The 22,835-nt window shown below is 43.6% G+C and overlaps 1 protein-coding gene across 1 annotated transcript in view; it reads left to right on the plus strand.

Annotated features, from left to right (window-relative positions):
- The window catches only part of SLC25A21 (solute carrier family 25 member 21), a 592,393-nt gene that overhangs the window by 476,757 nt on the left and 92,801 nt on the right, over window positions 1-22,835 (plus strand). The window contains exon 5 of the mRNA XM_069731960.1: window positions 16,292-16,358. Within this exon, the coding sequence (XP_069588061.1) occupies window positions 16,292-16,358 (67 nt within the window). The remainder of the gene's footprint in view (window positions 1-16,291; window positions 16,359-22,835) is intronic.

The raw sequence follows: 22,835 nt of genomic DNA on the forward strand, positions 1-22,835 counted from the left end.
TATGTATACCCCTCCTCATATGTAAAGCGTCATGGAATAAATGGCGCTATAATAATAAATAATAATAATAATGTATCATTTTATAACTTAACATAGACAATATGGAGAGGAGTCTTCTGCTCACTGAGCAGATGCTCAATGTGATAGATGGGGGGGGGGGATGGTAGGATGGAGTTGCAGGATGGTGAAGTAGCAAGCTGGGTGACATTTAGAAACCGGGGTAGAGGGAAGAGTGCCAGGGAGGCTAGTCCTGATCTGGCACACCCCAATAAGTTTGCTAAGTTGGCAGATGAGGGGGGTGCCAATACAGGGGTAGCACTGCTGCAGCCAGGCATGTCCTCTGAAAGCCGGAGGAGTGACTGCTCCAGGAAGGAGTGAAATAGGAGAGCAGGGCAGGCCAGACAGGTGCTGGTAGTGGGCGACTCAATTATTAGGGGAACAGATAGGGCAATCTGTCACAAAGACAGGGATCGTCAAACGGTGTGCTGCCTACCTGGCGCTCGAGTCCGACACATCGCTGATCGGGTGGACATTACTGGGAGGTGCTGGTGAGGACCCAGCGGTCATGGTGCACATTGACACAAATGACAAAGTTAGAGGTAGGTGGAAGGTCCTTAAAGATGATTTCAGGGAATTAGGCCGCAAGCTGAAAGCAAGGACCTCCAAAGTGGTATTTTCCGAAATACTGCCTGTACCACGTGCCACACCAGAGAGGCAATGGGAGATTAGGGAGGTTAATAAGTGGCTCAAGGATTAGTGTAGAAAGGAGGGGTTTGGGTTCCTGCAGAACTGGGCCGACTTCTCAGTTGGCTACAGGCTCTACGCTAGGGACGGGCTGCATCTCAATGGGGAAGGTGCAGCTGTGCTGGGGGAGAAAATGGCTAGAAGGTTGGAGGAGTGTTTAAACTAGGAATTGGGGGGGACGGTATTTAATTTATATGAGGGGAATATAGTACAGACAGAGACCTGGGCACAAATAAGGAAGTTGGGGGTGGCGGTGGCATGGGGGGTGGGGTTAGAACAGTCAATAATTTAAGAAATAGAGGTACAGAGAGGAACATCAAGTGCATATATACTAATGCCAGAAGCCTCGCCAACAAAATGGACGAATTAGAACTAATGTTGTTGGAGCATAATTATGACATGGTGGGGATATCTGAAACGTGGCTGGATGAGAGCCATGACTGGGCTGTAAACTTGCAGGGCTATAGCCTGTTCAGAAATGACCGTACAGATAAGCGAGGGGGAGGGGTGTGTCTGTATGTAAAATCGTCCTTAAAACCCATCCTGCGTGATAATATAGGTGAATTTAATGAACATGTAGAATCCCTGTGGGTGGAGATAAGGGGAGGGGGAAAAAATAAATTACTGATAGGGGTTTGTTGTAAATCTCCAAAAATAATGGAAGCAATGGAGAATATCCTCGTAAAGCAAATAGATGAAGCTGCGACTCAAGGAGAATTCATTTTTATGGGGGACTTCAACTACCCTGAATAGGTACAATTTGCGAATGCATAAAGGCAGGGCCGGCTACAGGTTACTGTGGTTTAGCAGAAACATTGCACTCCTATTATAGACTTGTGCTCAAGTAGGGTCCCAACCCCTGTAATGGCATTGGAGAACTTGGCACTATAGAAAGATGCAAAATATTATGGTTTATTTACATAAGCAATCCGCAGTTTAACCCCTTCACTCCCACAAGCCTTCACGATCACGCCTTTGCCTTCACGGTCAGGCCAAATTTTACAATTCTGACCAGTGTCACTTTATGTGGTAATAACTCTGGAACTCGTCAATGGATCCCACTGATTCTGAGAATGTTTTCTTGTGATATATTGTACTTCATAATAGAGGTCAAATTTGTGTCGATGTGTGCATTTATTTGTAAAATAATCTGAAACTGAAATTTGGAAAACTTTTAATTTTTATCCCCTTAAACCAGAGAATTATATCATACAAAATAGTTCATAAATAACATTTCCCACTTTTTTACTTTACATCAGCACAATTTTTTAAACATAATTTTTTTTTGTTGTCAGGAAGTTAGAAAGGTTAAAAGTTGACCAGCGATTTCTCATTTTTCCAACAAAAGTTACAAACCCATTTTGTTTAGGCACAACATCATGACAGAAAAAAAACAAAAGTGACACCGTTCTAAAAACTGTACCCCTCCATAGCAAATTCAAGAAGTTTAATAACCCTTCAGGTGCTTAACATGAATTAATGGAATGTGGAAGGAAAATGGACCCCACAATTTGTTGTCCAATTTCTCCTAAGTGCCTTAACAGTGGAAACCCCCTACAGGTGACACCATTTTGGAAATTAGACCCCTGAAGGAACTTATGTAGATGTGTGGTTAGCACCATGAATCCCCAGGTGCTTCACAAATGTTTATAACATTCAGCAATGAAAAAAAATAAATCACATTTTTCCACAAAAATTTATAACATTGAGCCTTGAAAATAAAAAATAACATTTTTTCCCCACAAAAAATGTTTTTTAACTCCTTCAAGACCTTGCCCTTTTTCGGTTTTGCGCTTTTGTTTTTCACTCCCCTCCTTCCAGAGCCATAACTTTTTTATTTTTCCATCAGTATGGCCATGTGAGGGCATGTTTTTTGCGGGACAAGTTGCACTTTTCAACGACATCATTGGTTTTACTATGTCGTGTACCAGAAACCGGGGAAAAAAATTCCAAGTGCGATGAAATTGCAAAAAAGTGCAATCCCACACTTGTTTTTTGTTTGGCTTTTTTGCTAGGTTCACTAAATGCTAAAACTGAACTGCCATTTTGATTTTCCAGGTCATTACGAGTTCATAGACATCAAACATGTCTAGGTTATGTTTTATCTAAATGGTAAAAAAAAAAATCCAAACTTTGCTAAATAAAAAGAAATTACGCAATTTTCCAATACCCGTAGCGTCTCCATTTTTTTGTGATCTGGGGTCAGGTGAGGTTTTTTTTTTTTGCGTGCCGGGCTGACGTTTTTAATTAAACCATTTTAGTGCGGATACGTTCTTTTGATCTCCCGTTATTACATTTTAATGCAATGTCGTGGTGACCAAGAAAACGTAATTCTGGTGTTTCGATTTTTTTCTCGCTATGCCGTTTAGCGATCAGTTTATTCCTTTTTTTTATTGATAAATCGGGTGATTCTGAATGCGACGATACCAAATATGTGTAGGTTTGATTTTTATTTTTAATTGTTTTATTTTGAATGGGGCGAAAGGCTGGTAATTTAAACTTTTTATATTTTTTTATGTTTTTCATATTTTTAAAGCATTTTTTTTTACTTTTGCCATGCTTCATTAGCCTCCATGGGAGGCTAGAAGCTGGCACAACTCGATCGGCTCTGCTACATAGCAGCGATCGTCAGATCGCCCCTATGTAGTAGATTTACTGCATTGCTATGAGCGCCGATCACAGGGTGGCGCTCACAGCAATCCGGCATCAACAACCATAGAGGTCTCAAGGAGACCTTTGGTTGTCATGCCGACGCATCGCTGACCCCCGATCATGTGACGTGGGTCGGCGATGCGGTCCTTTACGGCCCGATGGCAGGAAGCGGTAGTTAAATGCCACTGTCAGCATTTGACAATGGCATTTAACTAGTTAATAGCAGCGGGTGAATCGCGATTCCACCCGCCGCTATTGCGGGCACATGTTAGCTGTTGAAAACATGTGACATGTCCCGGCGTTGATGCGGGCTCACCGCCAGAGCCCAATCAAAGCAGGGGATCTGACCTCCACAGTAATAGTATGGCGGAGGTTGGTAAGGGGTTAAGACCCAATTATTTTACTTTCATAAAGGTAGTGTGACGCCCAAGAGACCGGGATACCCAGCACCGGACCAATGGGGTCTGTCTCTTGAGGGGGATGTCACGGGTGGCTTGACCCGGTGCTGTGGCCTCAGGCAATGCACAGTGTAAGGGGTACCGTGAGGGGACAGGCATTTACTTGATCAGCGGCAGGTTCTCCCAGCGGCGATGATCCCGATCCTGGATAGATGGCTATTGTCCAAATGAAAGACTGAGGCACTGAAACGTTTAACCAGTTTACTTTAACATAAAAGGATTTACAACCAGTCCTGTCACCGGAGTCTGTATGGGAACTCTGAGTTACTTTGACCCTGCCGGGGTCTTCGCCTCTTATTGTGCACAGTTTCTGTGTGGCCCTGCTGCTGTATGTGAACTGGCTGCCGGCCCAATCTGTCCCCTCCGGGTCCTGGTTCGACGGGCAACCCGAGTCCTTTTATCGGCTTACCCCCTCCAGGAGTACCGCTGAACTCTGTGTCTGTTGCTGCGTCCGGCCCTAGTGAAGTTGATATCACCTCACGTTTTTTCCGGTTGCTGTATTATATATAATGAATACAGCCACGGATCCGGTATCCGTCTTTGCGCCTGTTCTGGGTAGTGATTAATGCTACCCGGTTCTCACAATGTCCTTTTTCTCTATCCCTCTTCTCCTCAGGCCGGTGATTTGGGTCTGGAAACCGTCATAGGGCTGTTAGAAATTCAGCTGTATGACCTCTCACTATCAGCTCCTTAGCCCAACTGCCATTTCTTCTCTCAGACCAGAATGGATTAAGGGGAGTCTCTGGAGCTCCCCCTTCTGGCCGGAGGTGGTAGTGCAGTTTTGCTATTTTAGTATTTGTGTCTAGTGTCAGTAACTATTTTTGTGGCAAATACCCCTAGGGGTGCCACAGTAGCAAGAGAACATAGACTCCAAAATGTGTTGTGCAATTTCTCCTAAGTATGTTTGCGCGTGCAACAGGGCTCAGAAAGGAAGGCGCACTATTTACCGTAAATATTTAAAGCAAAATTGACTGAAATCATTAGCGGACACTATGTCGCATTTGGAGAGCGCTTGATGTGCCTAAACAGTGGAAACCCCCAACAGGTGACGTCATTTTGGAAACTAGACCCCTCAAGGAATGTATCTAGATGTGTGGTGAACACCTTGAGCCCTCAAGTTCTTCACATAAGTTTGTAATGTTGAGCTGTGAAAATTTAAAAAGCACTTTTTTCCCACAAAAATATTCTTTTAGCCCCAATTTTTTTATTTTCACAAGAGTAACAGGAGAAATTGCACCTTCCAATTTGTTATACAATTTCTCCTGTGCACACCGATACCTCATATGTGGTCGAAAACTACTTTTGAGGCCCAGTGCAAAGCTCAGGAAGGAAGAAGCAGCATATTTGAGTTCAGATTTTGCTGGAATTGTTTGAGGACTCATTGGCAGAGTCCCTTAAGGTACCGTCACACTAAGCGATGCTGCAGCGATACCGACAACGATCCGGATCGCTGCAGCGTCGCTGTTTGGTCGCTGGAGAGCTGTCACACAGACCGCTCTCCAGCCACCAACGATGCCGGTAACCAGGGTAAACATCGGGTTACTAAGGCTACGTTCACACTAGCGTTGTGCGCCGCTGCGTCGGCGACGCAACGCACAACGTACGCAAAAACGCGGCAAAACGCACACAAAAACGCTGCGTTTTGCGATGCATGCGTCGTTTTTTGCTGAAAATCGGACGCAAGAAAAATGCAACTTGTTGCGTTTTCTTGGTCCGACGCTTGCGGCAAAAAAGACGCATGCGTCGCACAACGCAACAAACAAAAACGCATGCGTCCCCCATGTTAAATATAGGGGCGCATGACGCGTGCGTCGCCGCTGCGTCACCCGACGCTAACCCGACGCACACTAGCATAACGCTAGTGTGAACGTAGCCTAAGTGCAGGGCCATGCTTAGTAACCCGATGTTTACCCTGGTTACCATCCTAAAAGTAAAAAAAACAAACGCTTCATACTTACCTTCCGCTGTCTGTCCCCGGCGCTGTGCTTCTCTGTACTGGCTGTGAGCACAGCGGCCGGAAAGCAGAGTGGTGACGTCACCGCTCTGCTTTCCGGCCGCTTTGCTCACAGTGAGTACAGGAAAGCACAGCGCTGGGGACAGACAGCGGAAGGTAAGTATGAAGCGTTTCTTTTTTTTACTTTTAGGATGGTAACCAGGGTAAACATCGGGTTACTAAGCGCGGCCCTGCGCTTAGTAACCCGATGTTTATCCTGGTTACCAGCGAAGACATCGCTGAATCGGTGTCACACACGCCGATTCAGAGATGTCAGCAGGAAGTCCAGCGACGAAATAAAGTGCTGGACTTTCTGCAGCGACCAACGACATCACAGCAGGATTCTGATCGCTGCTGTGTGTCAAACTGAACGATATCGCTAGCCAGGATGCTGCAACGTCACGGATCGCTAGCGATATCGTTTAGTGTGACGGTACCTTAAGGTGCCCCATAAGTGTCTTGATTGTACAAACAATGAATTCATCTAGGCGTGTAGTGAGTTTGTTGACACTACATGTGCTTCACAGAAATTTATACCATTGAGCAGTGAAGAAATTATATTTACATTTTTACTGCTAAAATGTTGTCTAAGCTCCCAAATTTTATTTTTATAAGAGCTACTAGGAAAAAATTGACTTCTCAGTTTGTTGTGCAATTTCTTCTGAGTATGACAATACCCTACATGTAATCTGAAACTACTATTGAGGCATAGTGCAAAATTCAGAAGTATAAGACTGCCATAATTTAGTGCAGATTTTACTGTTAGGCCGTCGTCGCACTAAACGTATGGAAAATCGGTCCGAGTGTGCCTGCCGAGAGTCCCACGAGTGTTCTCCGTATGCTCGTCTTTGTGTAATGCGTTTGCAATGCGATTTTCTCCCACCCATGTATCTGTATAGTATCTGTATGACATGCGTATGGTTTTAAATTTTTCACTGATTTTGCCAATTGAATTAAAGTGCTCAATGGCTGAAATGAGGAAAATGTGTGCGTATTTGTCGCAAGCTAGACGGATGGTCTGTGTGGCGTTCTAGTTTTTCTGGCACCCATAGGCTTGCAATGACAAGTCTCAGACAATATACAATCGCAGTATTATGGTTTTGCTAGTGCCATGGGAGGGCTCGTGTGCTATCAGAACAGCAAACCCTCTATAAGTGACCCCATTTTACAAACTATATCTCTCAATTAATTCATCTAAGGGTGCAGTGATCATATTGATACCACAGGTGTGTCACAGAATTTTATGCCATTGGTCAGTGAAGAAAAAATATTTACATTTTTACCACAAAAATGTTGTTTTAGCCTCAGATTTTATGTTTTCATAAGGGGAAATGGGTAAAAATGGCACCAAAAGTTGTCACACAATTTCTGCTGAATGTGAAAATATCCCATGTGTGGCTGTTAGTGATGAGCGAGTGTACTCATTGCTCGGGTTTTCCCGAGCACGCTCGGGTGACCTCCGAGTATTTATGACTGCTCGGAGATTTAGTTTTCATTGCCGCAGCTGAATGATTTACAGGTATTAGCCAGGCTGAGTACATGTGGGGGTTGTCTGGTTGCTAGGAAATCCCCACATGTAATCAAGCTGTCTAGTAGCTGTAAATCATTCAGCTGCCGGGATCAAAACTAAATCTCTGAGCAGTCATAAATACTCTGAGGACACCCGAGCGTGCTCTGTAAAACACAAGCAACGAGTACACTCGCTCATCACTAGTGGCTGACGTGTAGTGATGATTTTTACTCCATGGGTACTTTCCAGAAACAAGCAGCAGTGGATGTTACTGAGTAAAAATTGCAAATCTGCCATTGTAGTGCAACATACGTTGTAGTGACAAGTATGTTATGCCCAGCTCGTGCTTCTGAAACATGCACCCGTAAATTAGGTGGGCTCTCATCAATACAGAAATGCCAGACATATGGGAGCTAATTGTGGTTTAGGCACACTTTGGGGCTCAGAAGAGAGGGAGACATTTGAATTTGGGAGTTCAGAATTTCCTGCATTTCTTTTGGGGGGCAAGGAGCCATAATGCTTTTCCAGAGCCTTTATGCTACTAGTAACGTTGAAGTCCCTTATATTTCCATTAACAAATGATGGTCCTGAGTAGGGGCTTTTTTTTTACATAACATTTGGGATCACAATCACATTTATCCAGAGCTCTACGCTGAGCACTTATATCGGACTTTCCATCTAAATCTCCGAATAACGTGGTTCAGATGAAACCCTCAAGGGATCCATTCACTATAATGAGGCAGCAGAATTACTCTGGACACCATTTGGCCTCTGTTCAGCGGTGTCCTTCTATTCAGGGGTGCGCAAAACTGGCGTATTTTATGTCTTTCTGTCAGCATTGGGGTTCTAATGGATCTCCGACAAAGCATTTAATTTCATTCAAATGTCAATGGATAGTTTGCGCTGACTGACGAACCCTGAGCAAGACAACTTGAATTTCTTTGGAACTCGATTGGGGCCATGAGTTGTAAACTTCTAGATTATGTTGCGCACCATGCACAAAGGAACACCAAGATCTCTAGAGATGGACTTGTAATCTTGAGATATTTTTCATCAATTTTGGATCTCAAGTCCTCAGACTGTTCTGTTCCCCATGCTTTGTGTGGCAATGTCACGGTGCCGCTCAGCGCCGCCTCGCCTGCCGCTCCGCCTCCCGCTCGCTGACATACTTACCCTCTCCGGCACGCTCCTCCTGCAGGCGCACGTTCTTCCTTCTCCTGATTCTCCGCAACTTCCTGGTGTCCGTCGGGTGCGCGTGCGCACTCCATCTCCTTCTGCGCATGCACACTTCCTCTTTGATATGCTGGCGCGCCGCTTCTCCTCTCTTTGACCCTGGAGGACCCTGACCCAGAAGTCCCTCTGCATCTCTCCTATTTAAGGTAACTCCTTCCTCTGCTCCATGCCTGATTGTCATTTGTCCTCATTTGACCCAGGTCCCTCTGTACCCTGCTATGTCCTGTGCATTCGCCATACCTTGCTCTGTCCTGTGCGTTCGCCATACCTTGCTCTGTTCTGTGCATTCGCCATACCTTGCTCTGTCCTGTGCATTCGCCATACCTTGCTCTGTCCTGTACATCCGTCATACCCTGTCTGTCCAGTGTTTCCGTCATATCCAGTCTGTCCTGGGCGTCCGCCATATCCAGCCTATTCTTAGTCTCAGTCATTGCCAGTCTGTCCTGTGTCTCCGTTATAGCCAGTTCTGCGTCTTTTCCGCTCCTACTTCCTGTCCCAGGGTATCAGCTTCTGCGGCAATAGTCTCCCTTGGGCCCCTAACACTCCCTGTATTGGGGGTGGTTCACCTTGCCAGCTCACCCTTGGGAGGTTCATTGTCGTGGTTCTGTGGGTTCACTTTAGGAGTTCCAAAAGATCTGACATGCAACGTCTCCCCTTTTTATTTGGTCTCAGTTGTGATTTTCATGTTACCCACACCTGTTACTTGCCATAGGTGAGTTTGAATGAGCATCACATGCTAGATACAAAGTTGTTTACCCACATTTTTGGAAAGGTGCTGTCACGGTTCCACCCCTCAGTGTATCTGGGATGCAGTAACTGACCAATCTGGTACAGGGGCGTTCTGAAGTTTTCAGTACTTTGACAGCTCAACCATCCTAACTGGGACTGGGAGACATCGGCTGTCTCCAAGCGATCATTATCCCAGGTGATTGCCATGCTACTTAACTGAGCTGTTTCTCCCAGACCTATGTCAGATGTACATTCAGCTAGTGAGGTTTGCGCTTCCTGTTCCTAGCGTTCTGTATACTTGATCTTTTGTTGCCTGACCTTGTACTTCGTTCTGACCATCTGTCTGTTTAACCCATTTCTCTGGCCCGTTATCCTCCTGGTATTCTGACCTTGGAACATTACCTGACCACACTTTTGTCTCTTCCTTCTGTTTATGATGTACCCTCCTGGCTTCTGACCTTGGACTCCTTGACTATTCTGACTCACGCAATGGCCGTGAGAAGTGACCAGCATCACAGGTGCCAACAATTTTGTCCTGCATATTTTTTGGGTTTAGTGTGAAATGATGTCCAATTTGTCTTTTTCTTTTTTTGTGTGTTGTTCCAGTACACACAAATTAAATAAGCATGTATATAATAAAACATGTGTAATTGCAATAATTTTCTGGGGGAAATGCTTCATTTTCTGGAACAATCTCACGGGTGCCAACACTTGGAGCAATTACTGTATATATTCTTCAGTGTTGCTGAGAGCAATCTAGTAGATAATGCAGAGTTGGTGTGGGTTCTTAGCTCAGCTGTGTGGTAAGAGTTCATTTATTTCCTTGCTGTCCGACCCTGATGACAGATAAATGAGGGGGTTGGGGCATCTGAAAGGGAGAAAAGGCCCTCTTCTCAGGTGTGCTGTTTGTTCAGTAATGCTCTGATGCCCGTCTTTTCTCAGATCCCATCTCTAATGGGCCTCTACCATTTTACGGCTGCTGTTTGTGTTAGTTCAGGTTACCGATGCTTTATTCTTGCAGCCCCGTATCTTGCGCATTCACCTACATTATATGAGGAGAAGAGTACGCTTTTAGGGAAAATAATGAAAATCATATATTTGGTTGTCAGGCCAGAATAGAAGTGTGGCCAGGAAGGTGTGGCTGGCGGTTTTTTTTTCCCAGGTAGCACACAGGATGCTTCAATGTTTCAATGTCAGGCGCTGTGATAAATGGGACGGACAAAAGAGCTGTTTGTTCCTGCCAGTAACATTCTGCAGCCTTGTAGAGTTATAAAGGGGTTTTTTTAAGACATAGTCTATGACTGGTAATCTAGCATACTTTTTTCTCTCGGCTTTAATTTTCTGTTGTCTCGGGTCTTTTGCTCCTCTTCCAATCCCCTATTTTAGAGTTATGTATTGTTTTCCAAGAGATGGAAAATCTTGGCTTAATACACACAGCAATGCTCCTGTATGACACACCACATCCATCCATCAATTTACACTTCCAGCCTTCTTATGGCTGGGACTCAGAGGCAAGACATTATCAAAGATTGAAGTCTAAGTGATTTTTCATTTTTCCGGCAGCCTCCTCACCAGAGTAAATAGGAACTGAGTTGCGGTACCAGAAAATGGCCACTCGATAGTGTACAGAGTTGTGGTGCTCCTGTTCCAACATCAGGGAACCTGCTAATAACGGATTGCTGGGGGGTGTTGGGTGTGGGATTCTCACACCTCTATCCCACTGATAGTTCATCAATATATTAGCCATAGACAACACCCTTAATGTGCAGCGTTTTCCCTAATTGCCTGCCAATCAAGCTGAACTATGTTTTCACTTAAAGCTGGAAGCTTGTCTGTATTTCATGTCGTTGTGATTTGGGCAGCATTTTTCTCATGACCGGTTCCTCTTAACGACCGCCAATACGCCTTTTAACGGCAGCAGTTAAGGGGCCTTACTCCTCAGTGCCACTTTTTAACAGCGCTGAGAAATAAGTGTATAGCGCCCCCCAGCATCTGAAAATCTCCGGGTTCTCAGCTAAAAGGGGTAGCTGAGACCCCAGAGAACATGATTCGGGTGACCGTCCCCTGTCACTTGATCGCTGATATTCAGTGAATAACGGCTATCGCAAACAAAAAAAGGTCCGGTTTCCATTCATTTCTCTTTCTGATAGGATCTTGCATACCATAGGAGAGAGAAATGGGGTCCCCCGAGCTCCCCCGGTACCTACACCATCCCCGAATCCTTTTGCTACATCCCCTGGCTCTCCACGTCATCTTCCCGGAAGAAAATGGCGGGCGCACGCACAGTTCACCTGCCGAGATCTGCCGACTGGTACCCGCCAATAATAGGAGATCCATTCCTATTGGTTCATTTTGATCTCTGTGATAGACCCTATCACAGTGATTAAAAAAAATAGTAAATCACCCCCCTTTCTCCTCCCTTTAGTTATGTAGAAAAAACATTTTTTTTACATTCTTTGCAGTTACTGTTAGGATTGGTGTTATGGGTATGTTAGGGCTATGGTTGTGTTGGCGTTAAGGTTGGGTGGCAGTTAGAGTTGGGATTAGAGCTGTGGTTAAGGTTGTGTTAGGGGTTAGGATTGTGTTGGGGTTAGGGTTGGGATTGTGATTAGGATTGGGGTTAGGGATGTGTTGGAATTCGGGTTGGTTTTAGGGCTGTGTTAGGGTTGGAGTTAGAATTGGGGGGTTTCCACTGTTTAGGCACTTCAAGGGGGGTCTCCAAATGCGACATGGTGTAAAGGTACCGTCACACTAAGCGACGCTGCAGCAATACCGACAACGATCCGGATCGCTGCAGCGTCGCTGTTTGGTCCCTGGAGAGCTGTCACACAGACAGCTCTCCAGCGACCAACGATGCCGGTAACCAGGGTAAACATCGGGTTACTAAGCGCAGGGCCGCGCTTAGTAACCCGATGTTTACCCTGGTTACCATCCTAAAAGTTAAAAAAACAAACACTTCATACTTACCTTCAGCTGTCGGTCCTCGGCGCTCTGCTTCTCTGTACTGGCTGTGAGCACAGCGGCCGGAAAGCAGAGCGGTGACGTCACCATGATGGTAACCAGGGTAAACATCGGGTTACTAAGCGTGGCCCTGCGCTTAGTAACCCGATGTTTACCCTGGTTACCAGCGAAGACATCGCTGAATCGGTGTCACACACGCCGATTCAGCGATGTCAGCGGGAGAGCCAGCGACCAAATAAAGTTCTGGCCTTCTAGACCCGACCAACGACATCACAGCAGGATTCTGATCGCTGCTTTGTGTCACACTGAACGATATCGCTAGCGAGGACGCTGCAACGTCACGGATCGCTAGCGATATCGTTTAGTGTGAAGGTACCTTTAGCCATCGATTCCAGTCAATTTTTGCAATCAGAAAGTCAAACTGTGCTCCCTCCTGAGCCCTGCCATGCACCCAAACAGTGGATTTCCCCCACATATGGGGTATTGGTGTTCTCAGAAGAAATTACACAGCACATTTTGTGGACCATTTTCTCCTGATACCCTTGCAAAAATAAAAAAAAGTGTTTGTGGCTAAACTAAAAAATTTTCCTTCCATATTGCTTTAATTCTCATGAAGCTCCTGAAAGGTTAATGAACTTTTTGAATGTGGTTTTGAGCACCTTGAGGGGTACAGTTTTTAGAATTGTGTCATTTTGGGGTATTTTCTATCATATTGACCACTGAAATGCACTTCAAATGTAAGGTGGTCCCTAAAAAAAATGGTTTTGTAAATTTTTTTAGAAAAATAAGAAATCACTGGTCAACTTTTAACTCTTATAGCTTCATAACAAAAAAATTATGTTTCCAAAATTGAGCTGATGTAAAGCAGACATGTGGGAAATGTTATTTATTAACTACTTTGTGTGATTTAACCCCTTTCTACCATTGGATGTACAATTCCGTCCATGTGGGGTGGGCCCTACTTCCCAAGGATGGAATAGTGCGATCAGCCGCGCTCACGGGGGAGCGCGGCCGATCGCAGCTGGGTGTTAGCTGACTATCGCAGCTGACATCCGGCACTATGTGCCAGGAGCGGTCACGGACCACCCCCGGCACATTAACCCCTGGCACACTGCGATCAAACATAAATAACCATGGTACCGCTGAAAACGTCATCTTATCCCGCAAAAAACGAGCTGCCATACAGCATCATCAGCGAAAAAATAAAAAAGTTATAGTCTTCAGAATAAAGCGATGCTTCCCTTCCAAGCTCTGCCATGCGCCCAAACGGTGGTTCCCCTGTTGTGAATTCCGCTCTTGGGCTCCCTCCAGTGGTTGTAAGTGGCAGTTTTGTGAGTTCTGCTCTTGGGCTCCCTCTTGTGGTTTCAAGTGGTATGGCTGCTCCTTGGATTTAGCTGTCAGCAGCTGCTTCCACTGATTGTCTTTTCTGCTCTGCTATTTATGTCTGGCTCTTTCCTTCAGCCAGTGCCACTTGCAAATGGTTTCTGGTTGGATTCACATCTCTTTGGATTTCCCTGTTATCCTGACCAGCTCAGCAAAGCTAAGTTCTTGCTTGCTTTTTTCTGTTCACAGATTGTGGACTTATCCGTTCTGTGCTTTCTATGTTTGTCCAGCTTATCAGTATGAATTAATTCTGTCTTGCTGGAAGCTCTGGGAAGCAGAGTTACCCTCCACACCTTTAGTCAGGTGTGGAGATTTTTTGTAAACTCTGCATGGATTTTTGTAGTGTTTTATACTGACCGCACAGTATTCCATCCTGTCCTATCTATTTAGCTAGACTGGCCTCCTGTGCTCATCCTGGTTTCATTCTGTGTATGTCTTTTCCCTCTCCACTCACAGTCATTATTTGTGGGGGGCTAATCTATCCTTTGGAGATTTTCTCTGAGGCAAGATAGTTTTCCTGCTTCTATCTTTAGGGGTAGTTAGCTCTTAGGCTGTGTCGAGGTGCATAGGGAGAGTTAGGAGCATCCCACGGCTACTTCTAGTGTTGTGTTGAGCTTAGGGACTGCGGTCAGTAAAGATACCACTTCCTTCAGAGCTCGTTCCATGTTGCTCCTAAACCACCGCATCATAACATTCCCCCCCACATATGGGGTATCAGCGAACTCGGGACAAATTGGACAACAACTTTTGGGGTCAATATAGAAAAATCAGCCGCACTCTTATGGTATATCTTTGCAAAAATGTGATGTATTTATTCACATGTGTTGAGACAAAATTTTCATATATATACACACACAGCAGGGAGTATAAACGAAGTAGTAACGTTTCGACCCTGCCTCGGGTCTTTCTCAAACTGCGTTTTCTAGATAGTGTGAAAAATAAGAAGTGTGGTCCCTTTAAGGGCTCCTATTGTTGTGGTGTCAGGTCTTCCTGCTTCTGTGGGCGTGTGACACACGCCCACAGAAGCAGGAAGACCTGACACCACAACAATAGGAGCCCTTAAAGGGACCACACTTCTTATTTTTCACACTATCTAGAAAACGCAGTTTGAGAAAGACCCGAGGCAGGGTCGAAACGTTACTACTTCGTTTATACTCCCTGCTGTGTGTGTATATATATGAAAATTTTGTCTCAACACATGTGAATAAATACATCACATTTTTGCAAAGATATACCATAAGAGTGCGGCTGATTTTTCTATATTGGACTTGTTGTTGGGTTTTTCCCAAGTACAGCCAGCACCAACCTAAGATAGCTGAGTGCGCTCCTTTTTTCTTAATATATAACTTTTGGGGTCAAATTTCTCCTGTTACCCTTGGGAAAATACAAAACTGGGGGCTAAAAAAATAATTTTTGTGGGAAAAAAATAATTTTTATTTTCACGGCTCTGCGTTATAAACTGTAGTGAACCCCTTGAGGGTTCAAAGCTCTCACAACACATCTAGAGAAGTTCCTTAGGGGGTCTACTTTCCAAAATGGTGTCACTCATGGGGGGTTTCAATGTTAAGGCACATCAGTGGCTATCCAAATGCAATATGGTGTCCCATCTCAATTCCTGTCAATTTCGCATTGAAAAGTCAAATAGCGCTCTTTCCCTTCCGAGCTCTGCCATGCGCCCAAACAGTGGTTTACCCCCACATATAGGGTATCTGCGTACTCAGGACAAATTGTACAACTTTTGGGGTCCATTTTCTCCTGTTACCCTTGGTAAAATAAAACAAGTTGGCGCTGAAGTAAATTTTGTGTGAAAAAAAGTTAAATGTTCATTTTTATTTAAACATTCCAAAAATTCCTGTGAAACACCTGAAGGGTTAATAAATTTCTTGAATGTGGTTTTGAGCACCTTGAGGGGTGCAGTTTTTAGAATGGTGTCACACTTGGGTATTTTCTATCATATAGACCACTCAAAATTACTTCAAATGGGATGTGGTACCTACAAAAAAATGGTGTTGTAAAAATGAGAGATTGCCTTGCGCAGGCGTGTATTTCGGAGGACACAGCATTAACTTCAACCCAATATTGCAGCCAGCAGGTAAGGAAAGGGTGAATCAAACACCCGAAAACCCCGCCCATATGACCACAAACCTGTCCCGCCAAATTCAGGTGACAGGTTCCCTTTAAGTATTTTGTTTGCCATATCTCTGTGATTTAAGGGCATACAAATTCAAAGTTGGAAAATTGCGAAACTTTCAAAATTTTTGCCAAATTTCCGTTTGTTTTTTTTCACAAATAAACGCAGGTCTTATCGAAGAAATTTTGCCACTATCATGAATTACAATATGTCACAAGAAAACAATGTCAGAATCATCAGGATCCGTTGAAGCGTTCCAGAGTTATAACCTCATAAAGGGACAGTGGTCAGAATTGTAAAAATTGGGCCGGTCATTAACGTGCAAACCACCCTTGGGGTTTAAGGGGTTGAAAGAAGATGATGTGGGGAGTAGCTGAAAATTTGTCATGGGACTTTTTACTGTATTTGTGTTAGAAATGCAATTAAATATATTGTGTAGTGGAAAACCTAATCTGATGGCCGGATCATGTGTAAGATGGCTACTTGTAATTTTACAGGTTATTCGGCTTCTATAAAGGAATACTTCCTCCAATCTTGGCCGAGACCCCGAAGCGAGCAGTTAAGGTAAGTCCCTCATCGTAACGTTATATGTGATGTCACTTCTCTGACTGTGCGGTCAGTCTCCTTAATCTTTTATTTGCTTTATGAAAATATTAGCCGCATGAGTTGTATAAACCAGCAGACACATCGCACACAGAACCTGAACCCTTCCGGTATGTTGAGAAAGGTTTAAATGTCTCACTCCAGCTCCTGTCAGCTAACTGGGGACTTGACCTCTGACCAGGAATCATCAGAGACTTTTGTTAAATGAAAAGGAAACTAGAAAATCATCCCCTGTTCTGTAAAACAAATTCTCTATTTACATGTCATGCAAAGCCGCGCTTTACCTGCGCTATTTACATAACGTTGACATTACCATGGGAAGCAAATCAGAACTTTTGGCAGCCCTGCAGCTCCACACAGAAAGAACCAGAGGCTCCAACTCTTTGTCTCCAATAAAGGGTAAAAAAAAAAATTGCATTAACCCTATACTTTCTGTGACACCAGGTGTGATAAAACTGCACGCTTTCTCTTTTTTCGATTTCTCTTTTCAATTGTGTATATAGAAAAAGAGGACTCATGACAATGTTAAAAATGTGCCCCTCATGCATTGCCCCGTCTTTGTAATTTCCTTTATTTGCTGTGCCTCTGGATGTAAATGTTTGTCTGGGTTTCATTTCATTTGCTAAAATGTGAAAAATCTTACTAAAAATTTACAGTTTAAAGAAATAAAAAAATGAGCCCCTCATTTAGGGCTCTTGGTTTTACTGCCCTGGACAGAAGGCCTGGTTTGTGAGTTCTGGTCCGTGCCTTTCCCTTTAAACTTTAACTACTCCCCCTCCCTTTATGTGCTAACTGTGTAGTTCCTTAAAAGTTTTCTTTTTTTTTAATTTTGGAAAACTTTTGTTATTAAAAATAAATTAGAATTTTGTTGAGCCTGCTTGATTCCAGCGCTTAATCTCCACCGTTGCTCCCAGTGCTTATGGTCTGCAGCAGTGATGTCACTTTGACAGTGCAGCAGCAGCAATTCAGTGAGCTCAGCGGCTTTGAGTGGCCGTTAGCTTGGGCAAAGTTATTGGTTGCAGGGCAGTCGGCATGACATCAATACTGCAGACAATAACAGAAAGTGAAAGCAGTGGCCGTAGGCTCTGTGCTGGACTTGGGTAAGGTGATTTAAGTGTGTTTTGTTTTATTTCTAATAAAAAAACTATTCTGACTGTCTTTATTTACCATACAACTATAGAATTGATAATGGAGAGATGTCTTATAATCACCTCTCCATTACTGAGACGTGGGCTTGATGTAACCTGACAATACAAAGGTGACAAATGTGAACCCCACTTGCCGCCACTACAGGGCAAGTGGGTGGAGCCGGGCAAAGCGCCAGAATTGGCGCATCTAATAGATGTGCCTTTTCTTGGTAGCTGCGGGCTGCTATTTTTAGGCTGGGTGGACAATATAAATGGCCCCTTACCTGACTGAAAATACCAGCCCCCCAGCTGTCAGCTTTAGCAAGGCTGGTTGTCAAAAATGGAAGGGATCCCACTGTGTTTTTTTAAATTATTTATTTAAATAACAAAAGAAAAAGTGTGGTGACCCCTCTGTTCTTGATAACTAGCCTTGCTGAAGCTGACAGATGAGGGTTGCAGCACCCAGCTGTCAGTTTTGTTGGGCTGGATATAGAAAATAGATGTGAACCCACTCTGGGTTTTTTCATTTATTTATTTACAGCGCAGGCAGCAGGTGAGGAATACTCATCAACTGCTCCTGCTGTCACTGTTATTAGCGGCAGCAGGTGTAGGCTGATCGGAGTAATAGTTCAATCAGCTGCCGCCTGCTGTCATTGTTATCACTTGAATACAACTCTCATCATTCTGATGATGAGCGCATCTTCAGCACCCGGCTTTGGGGAACAGCGCTTACTGTAGCGCTTTTTCCCTGGCGCCCGTCCGTTTGGTACTGATGCGGCACACAGTTGCCACATGTGTGCCGCAAGTATTGCACACACGGACACTGTCATTTCCGGTACCGTTTTTTTTTCTGGAGATGTGAAAGCAGCCTAAAGGTGTATTCAAACCTGGGATATGTATGACATTATGACAGAGCCCACATCTATCTCAAACCTGGAGCCCAGTCACTCCTTTTCAGGAAAGGAGAGGTAGTTCCCATTGGAGCTTTAAAAAATGTTCAAGTTTGCTCTGTAATATTGAGATTTTCCATGGAAATTAACAGAGCCATGCAAGCTTTGTGCTCTCTCCTTTCTTTTCCTGAAAGCATGATTTCACTCCACTAACTATTTATATATACAGTGGGGCAAAAAAGTATTTAGTCAGTTAGCAATAGTGCAAGTTCCACCACTTAAAAAGATCAGAGGCGTCTGTAATTTACATCATAGGTAGACCTCAACTATGGGAGACAAACTGAGAAAAAAAATCCAGAAAATCACATTGTCTGTTTTTTTAACAATTTATTTGCATATTATGGTGGAAAATAAGTATTTGGTCAGAAACAAAATTTCATCTCAATACTTTGTAATATATCCTTTGTTGGCAATGACAGAGGTCAAACGTTTTCTGTAAGTCTTCACAAGGTTGCCACACACTGTTGTTGGTATGTTGGCCCATTCCTCCATGCAGATCTCCTTTCGAGCAGTGATGTTTTTGGCTTTTTGCTTGGCAACACGGACTTTCAACTCCCTCCAAAGGTTTTCTATGGGGTTGAGATCTGGAGACTGGCTAGGCCACTCCAGGACCTTGAAATGCTTCTTACGAAGCCACTCCTTCGTTGCCCTGGCGGTGTGCTTTGGATCATTGTCATGTTGAAAGACCCAGCCACGTTTCATCTTCAATGCCCTTGCTGATGGAAGGAGGTTTGCACTCAAAATCTCACGATACATGGCCCCATTCATTCTTTCATGTACCCGGATCAGTCGTCCTGGCCCCTTTGCAGAGAAACAGCCCCAAAGCATGATGTTTCCACCACCATGCTTTACAGTAGGTATGGTGTTTGATGGATGCAACTCAGTATTCTTTTTCCTCCAAACACGACAAGTTGTGTTTCTACCAAACAATTCCAGTTTGGTTTCATCAGACCATAGGACATTCTCCCAAAACTCCTCTGGATCATCCAAATGCTCTCTAGCAAACTTCAGACGGGCCCGGACATGTACTGGCTTAAGCAGTGGGACACGTCTGGCACTGCAGGATCTGAGTCCATGGTGGCGTAGTGTGTTACTTATGGTAGGCCTTGTTACATTGGTCCCAGCTCTCTGCAGTTCATTCACTAGGTCCCCCCGCGTGGTTCTGGGATTTTTGCTCACCATTCTTGTGATCATTCTGACCCCACGGGGTGGGATTTTGCGTGGAGCCCCAGATCGAGGGAGATTATCAGTGGTCTTGTATGTCTTCCATTTTCTAATTATTGCTCCCACTGTTGATTTCTTCACTCCAAGCTGGTTGGCTATTGCAGATTCAGTCTTCCCAGCCTGGTGCAGGGCTACAGTTTTGTTTCTGGTGTCCTTTGACAGCTCTTTGGTCTTCACCATAGTGGAGTTTGGAGTCAGACTGTTTGAGGGTGTGCACAGGTGTCTTTTTATACTGATAACAAGTTTAAACAGGTGCCATTACTACAGGTAATGAGTGGAGGAAAGAGGAGACTCTTAAATAAGAAGTTACAGGTCTGTGAGAGCCAGAAATCTTGATTGTTTGTTTCTGACCAAATACTTATTTTCCACCATAATATGCAAATATATTGTTAAAAAAACAGACAATGTGATTTTCTGGATTTTTTTTTCTCAGTTTGTCTCCCATAGTTGAGGTCTACCTATGATGTAAATTACAGACGCCTCTCATCTTTTTAAGTGGTGGAACTTGCACTATTGCTGACTGACTAAATACTTTTTTGCCCCACTGTACATGTAGCTCTTTCAAAGACAAGTCCATCGATACCTTTACATGGCCAGAAATAACCTTTTGCATTGATTCATAAATGTGGCTGTCACTTCAGCTCTATTCCCTGCTTAGTCTCATCGCCTCCTGCTTGACTGACGAAGCCATTACATGATGTCACACAGCAGAGAGGCTGTCATCAAGCAGGAGGAGGCGGCGCTGAGCGGGGAACAGAGCTGGAGTGACAGAGGCTTCAGATCTACCATAGCTCTTCAGCTTCTATATCTATTCAAACACTTATTTCTCGGTAACAGAAGAACGAACTGGCCATGTAAAGGTATTGCTGGCCTTGTCATTGAAAGAGCTACATGCACATATAAATAGATTGGTGGTTGAAATCCTGCTGTTCCTAGATAGATATGGGTTCCACATAAGTCCCCTAGAAGGAAAAGCACCTTTAAGTAACAGTGGTTTTATTGATTCAGTTCAGTGTTCCCTTCTTCATTTTTCAATCAGCGCTTTGTGCTGTAAAGCATGTTTGCTCTTCACAGCAGCTGTATTTACAAAGTGAGAAATGTGAGGTTATTTTTTTTTTGCACATGTATCAAAAATATCCTCTCTTAGTGCTCATACGTATGGTTATTTTCTGGCTGTTCCATACAGAAACGTAATACGGTTCCCATGCTGTAAATATAACTCTTTTCATATTTAATGTCATAATTCTAAACCATCATATTTGTCATCATATTTGCCATCATATTTGCAAAAAACTAAAGCTGTGAACTTATAGCAGAATGTTTTTTTTTTACTTTCCTTTTTTATGTTTGTTTTCTAAATTCTGGTTTAACCCGCATAAAATGTTCTTATTTCTTGCTAAAATTTTTACAAGATCTGCATTAATGAGAATTTGACAGGTTCCCCATGCCGCCGAAATCGCCAGAATGTGCTTATTCGTATGTTAACATCCTGCCTAACAAGCCCTTTGTACAATATAAGTGATTAAAAAAAGGTTCAAATCAATTTCCCCAATATGATAATTAGTTTTTGACTAGTCGAGGGGGCGTTGGAGGGGGAAGAGCTTACACTTACCTTGCCTGAGTCTTGCGGAGAGCTGGAGGTAACAATGGCTCTGGTAAATTAGGCTATCAATCCCAGAGAGGAGCTGTAACATTATTACTGGGCTACCAGCCTGGGGAAACCAATGCCCCCTCGACTAGTCTGAAACTAATTAGCATATTGGGAATGGATTTTAAACCTTCTTTTTTTGCCATCCATTGGAATCGCCTATACTGTAAAAAAAGGCTTGTTAGGCAGGGTGTTAACATAAGAATAAACATATGCTGGTGGTTTGGGGGCATGAGGGACCTGTCAGGTTCGCTTTAAAGAGAACCTGACAACTGATACAGCTAAACACTTTCTCCACCTTTTCTGAAAAAGGCTGTGTTTTCACTTGAGTAGTGGAGAGGACTAACATGCAACAACAAAACGCCCCATTGGTTTGGTGGGCATTTCTGGCACAAAGTAAGTCAACTAATAGATGGCGTAAACTTGGTCAACACAATCTAGTGATTTCAGGCAGGCATGTTTGACTCTGAAATGCTGCAGTGTTTCAGGGAAAAACATTCTTTAAAAGACACCGGGAACTGATCCACTTGGGAGATAAGTCAGACAGGTGGGACCCTGGTGGCTTGTGATTTATGGGTCTCGTCCCACCTATCCGACTAGTCTCCTGTGCGAGGAAATCACAGCCAGTGTCTGATATATGCTGCCCGTAAATAGGACATCATATATCGCCTGTCAGGATCCCTTTTTTTACTTTAAATGTTTTTATTAGGTTTTAACAACATTGATATGAAAACAGAAGATTCTAATTACGTTCGATAATAACAATAAAAAAGTTGTCAACGTTGTTATTGTTAAACATTAGAATGTGAGTATAATCAGCTTGATAAGGTATTAATATAAGCTCTTACATGAACCAAATAATTGTGTATGTGCTAGAGAAGAAAGGAGGGTATAAAGAGAAAGAATTGGAAGGAAAAGGAGGTGTGGGGGGGACACAAAAAAAACAGACAACTTATTGAACCAGCACTTCAGAGGAGACCACATCTACCACGACATTCTGTTTTAAGTATTATTTTCTGACAACCAGATTGCTGAATAATATCCGACATGGCCATTGGAGATGAAAAGCTTTGAGGCGAGTCTGCAATCATGTTTTCCTTTTTCATAATATTGTTAGACACTTCCACCCATCTACCCAAAGAGGGAGTTTTTGTGGATTTCCAGTAACTTTTAATAATTGACTTGACAATTGTTAGAAAGTGCCCAAGGATATTTCCAGATCCCTTTAATGTTTACATTATCTAACCATTCCATGGGTTATTGAACTAAATTTTTAGAATATTATTCCATTGCCCAAATCTTGATCTGCCTGTATATACAGTACTTAATGTTCCCAAATGTGGACAACCCCCGATGGTGGAAAAATACCAAGTCATGCTATAATAGTTCATAGTAGTCCGTGTCGGTTGTGAGGATTTTTAGCTATTGATCACTGAACACTTTCATTATCTGTAGGAGTCTGATTTAGTGATGAGCGAACGTTCTGGGA

Source organism: Ranitomeya imitator, chromosome 1 (assembly GCF_032444005.1).
Source record: "Ranitomeya imitator isolate aRanImi1 chromosome 1, aRanImi1.pri, whole genome shotgun sequence".
Classification (NCBI taxonomy): Eukaryota; Metazoa; Chordata; class Amphibia; order Anura; family Dendrobatidae; genus Ranitomeya; species Ranitomeya imitator.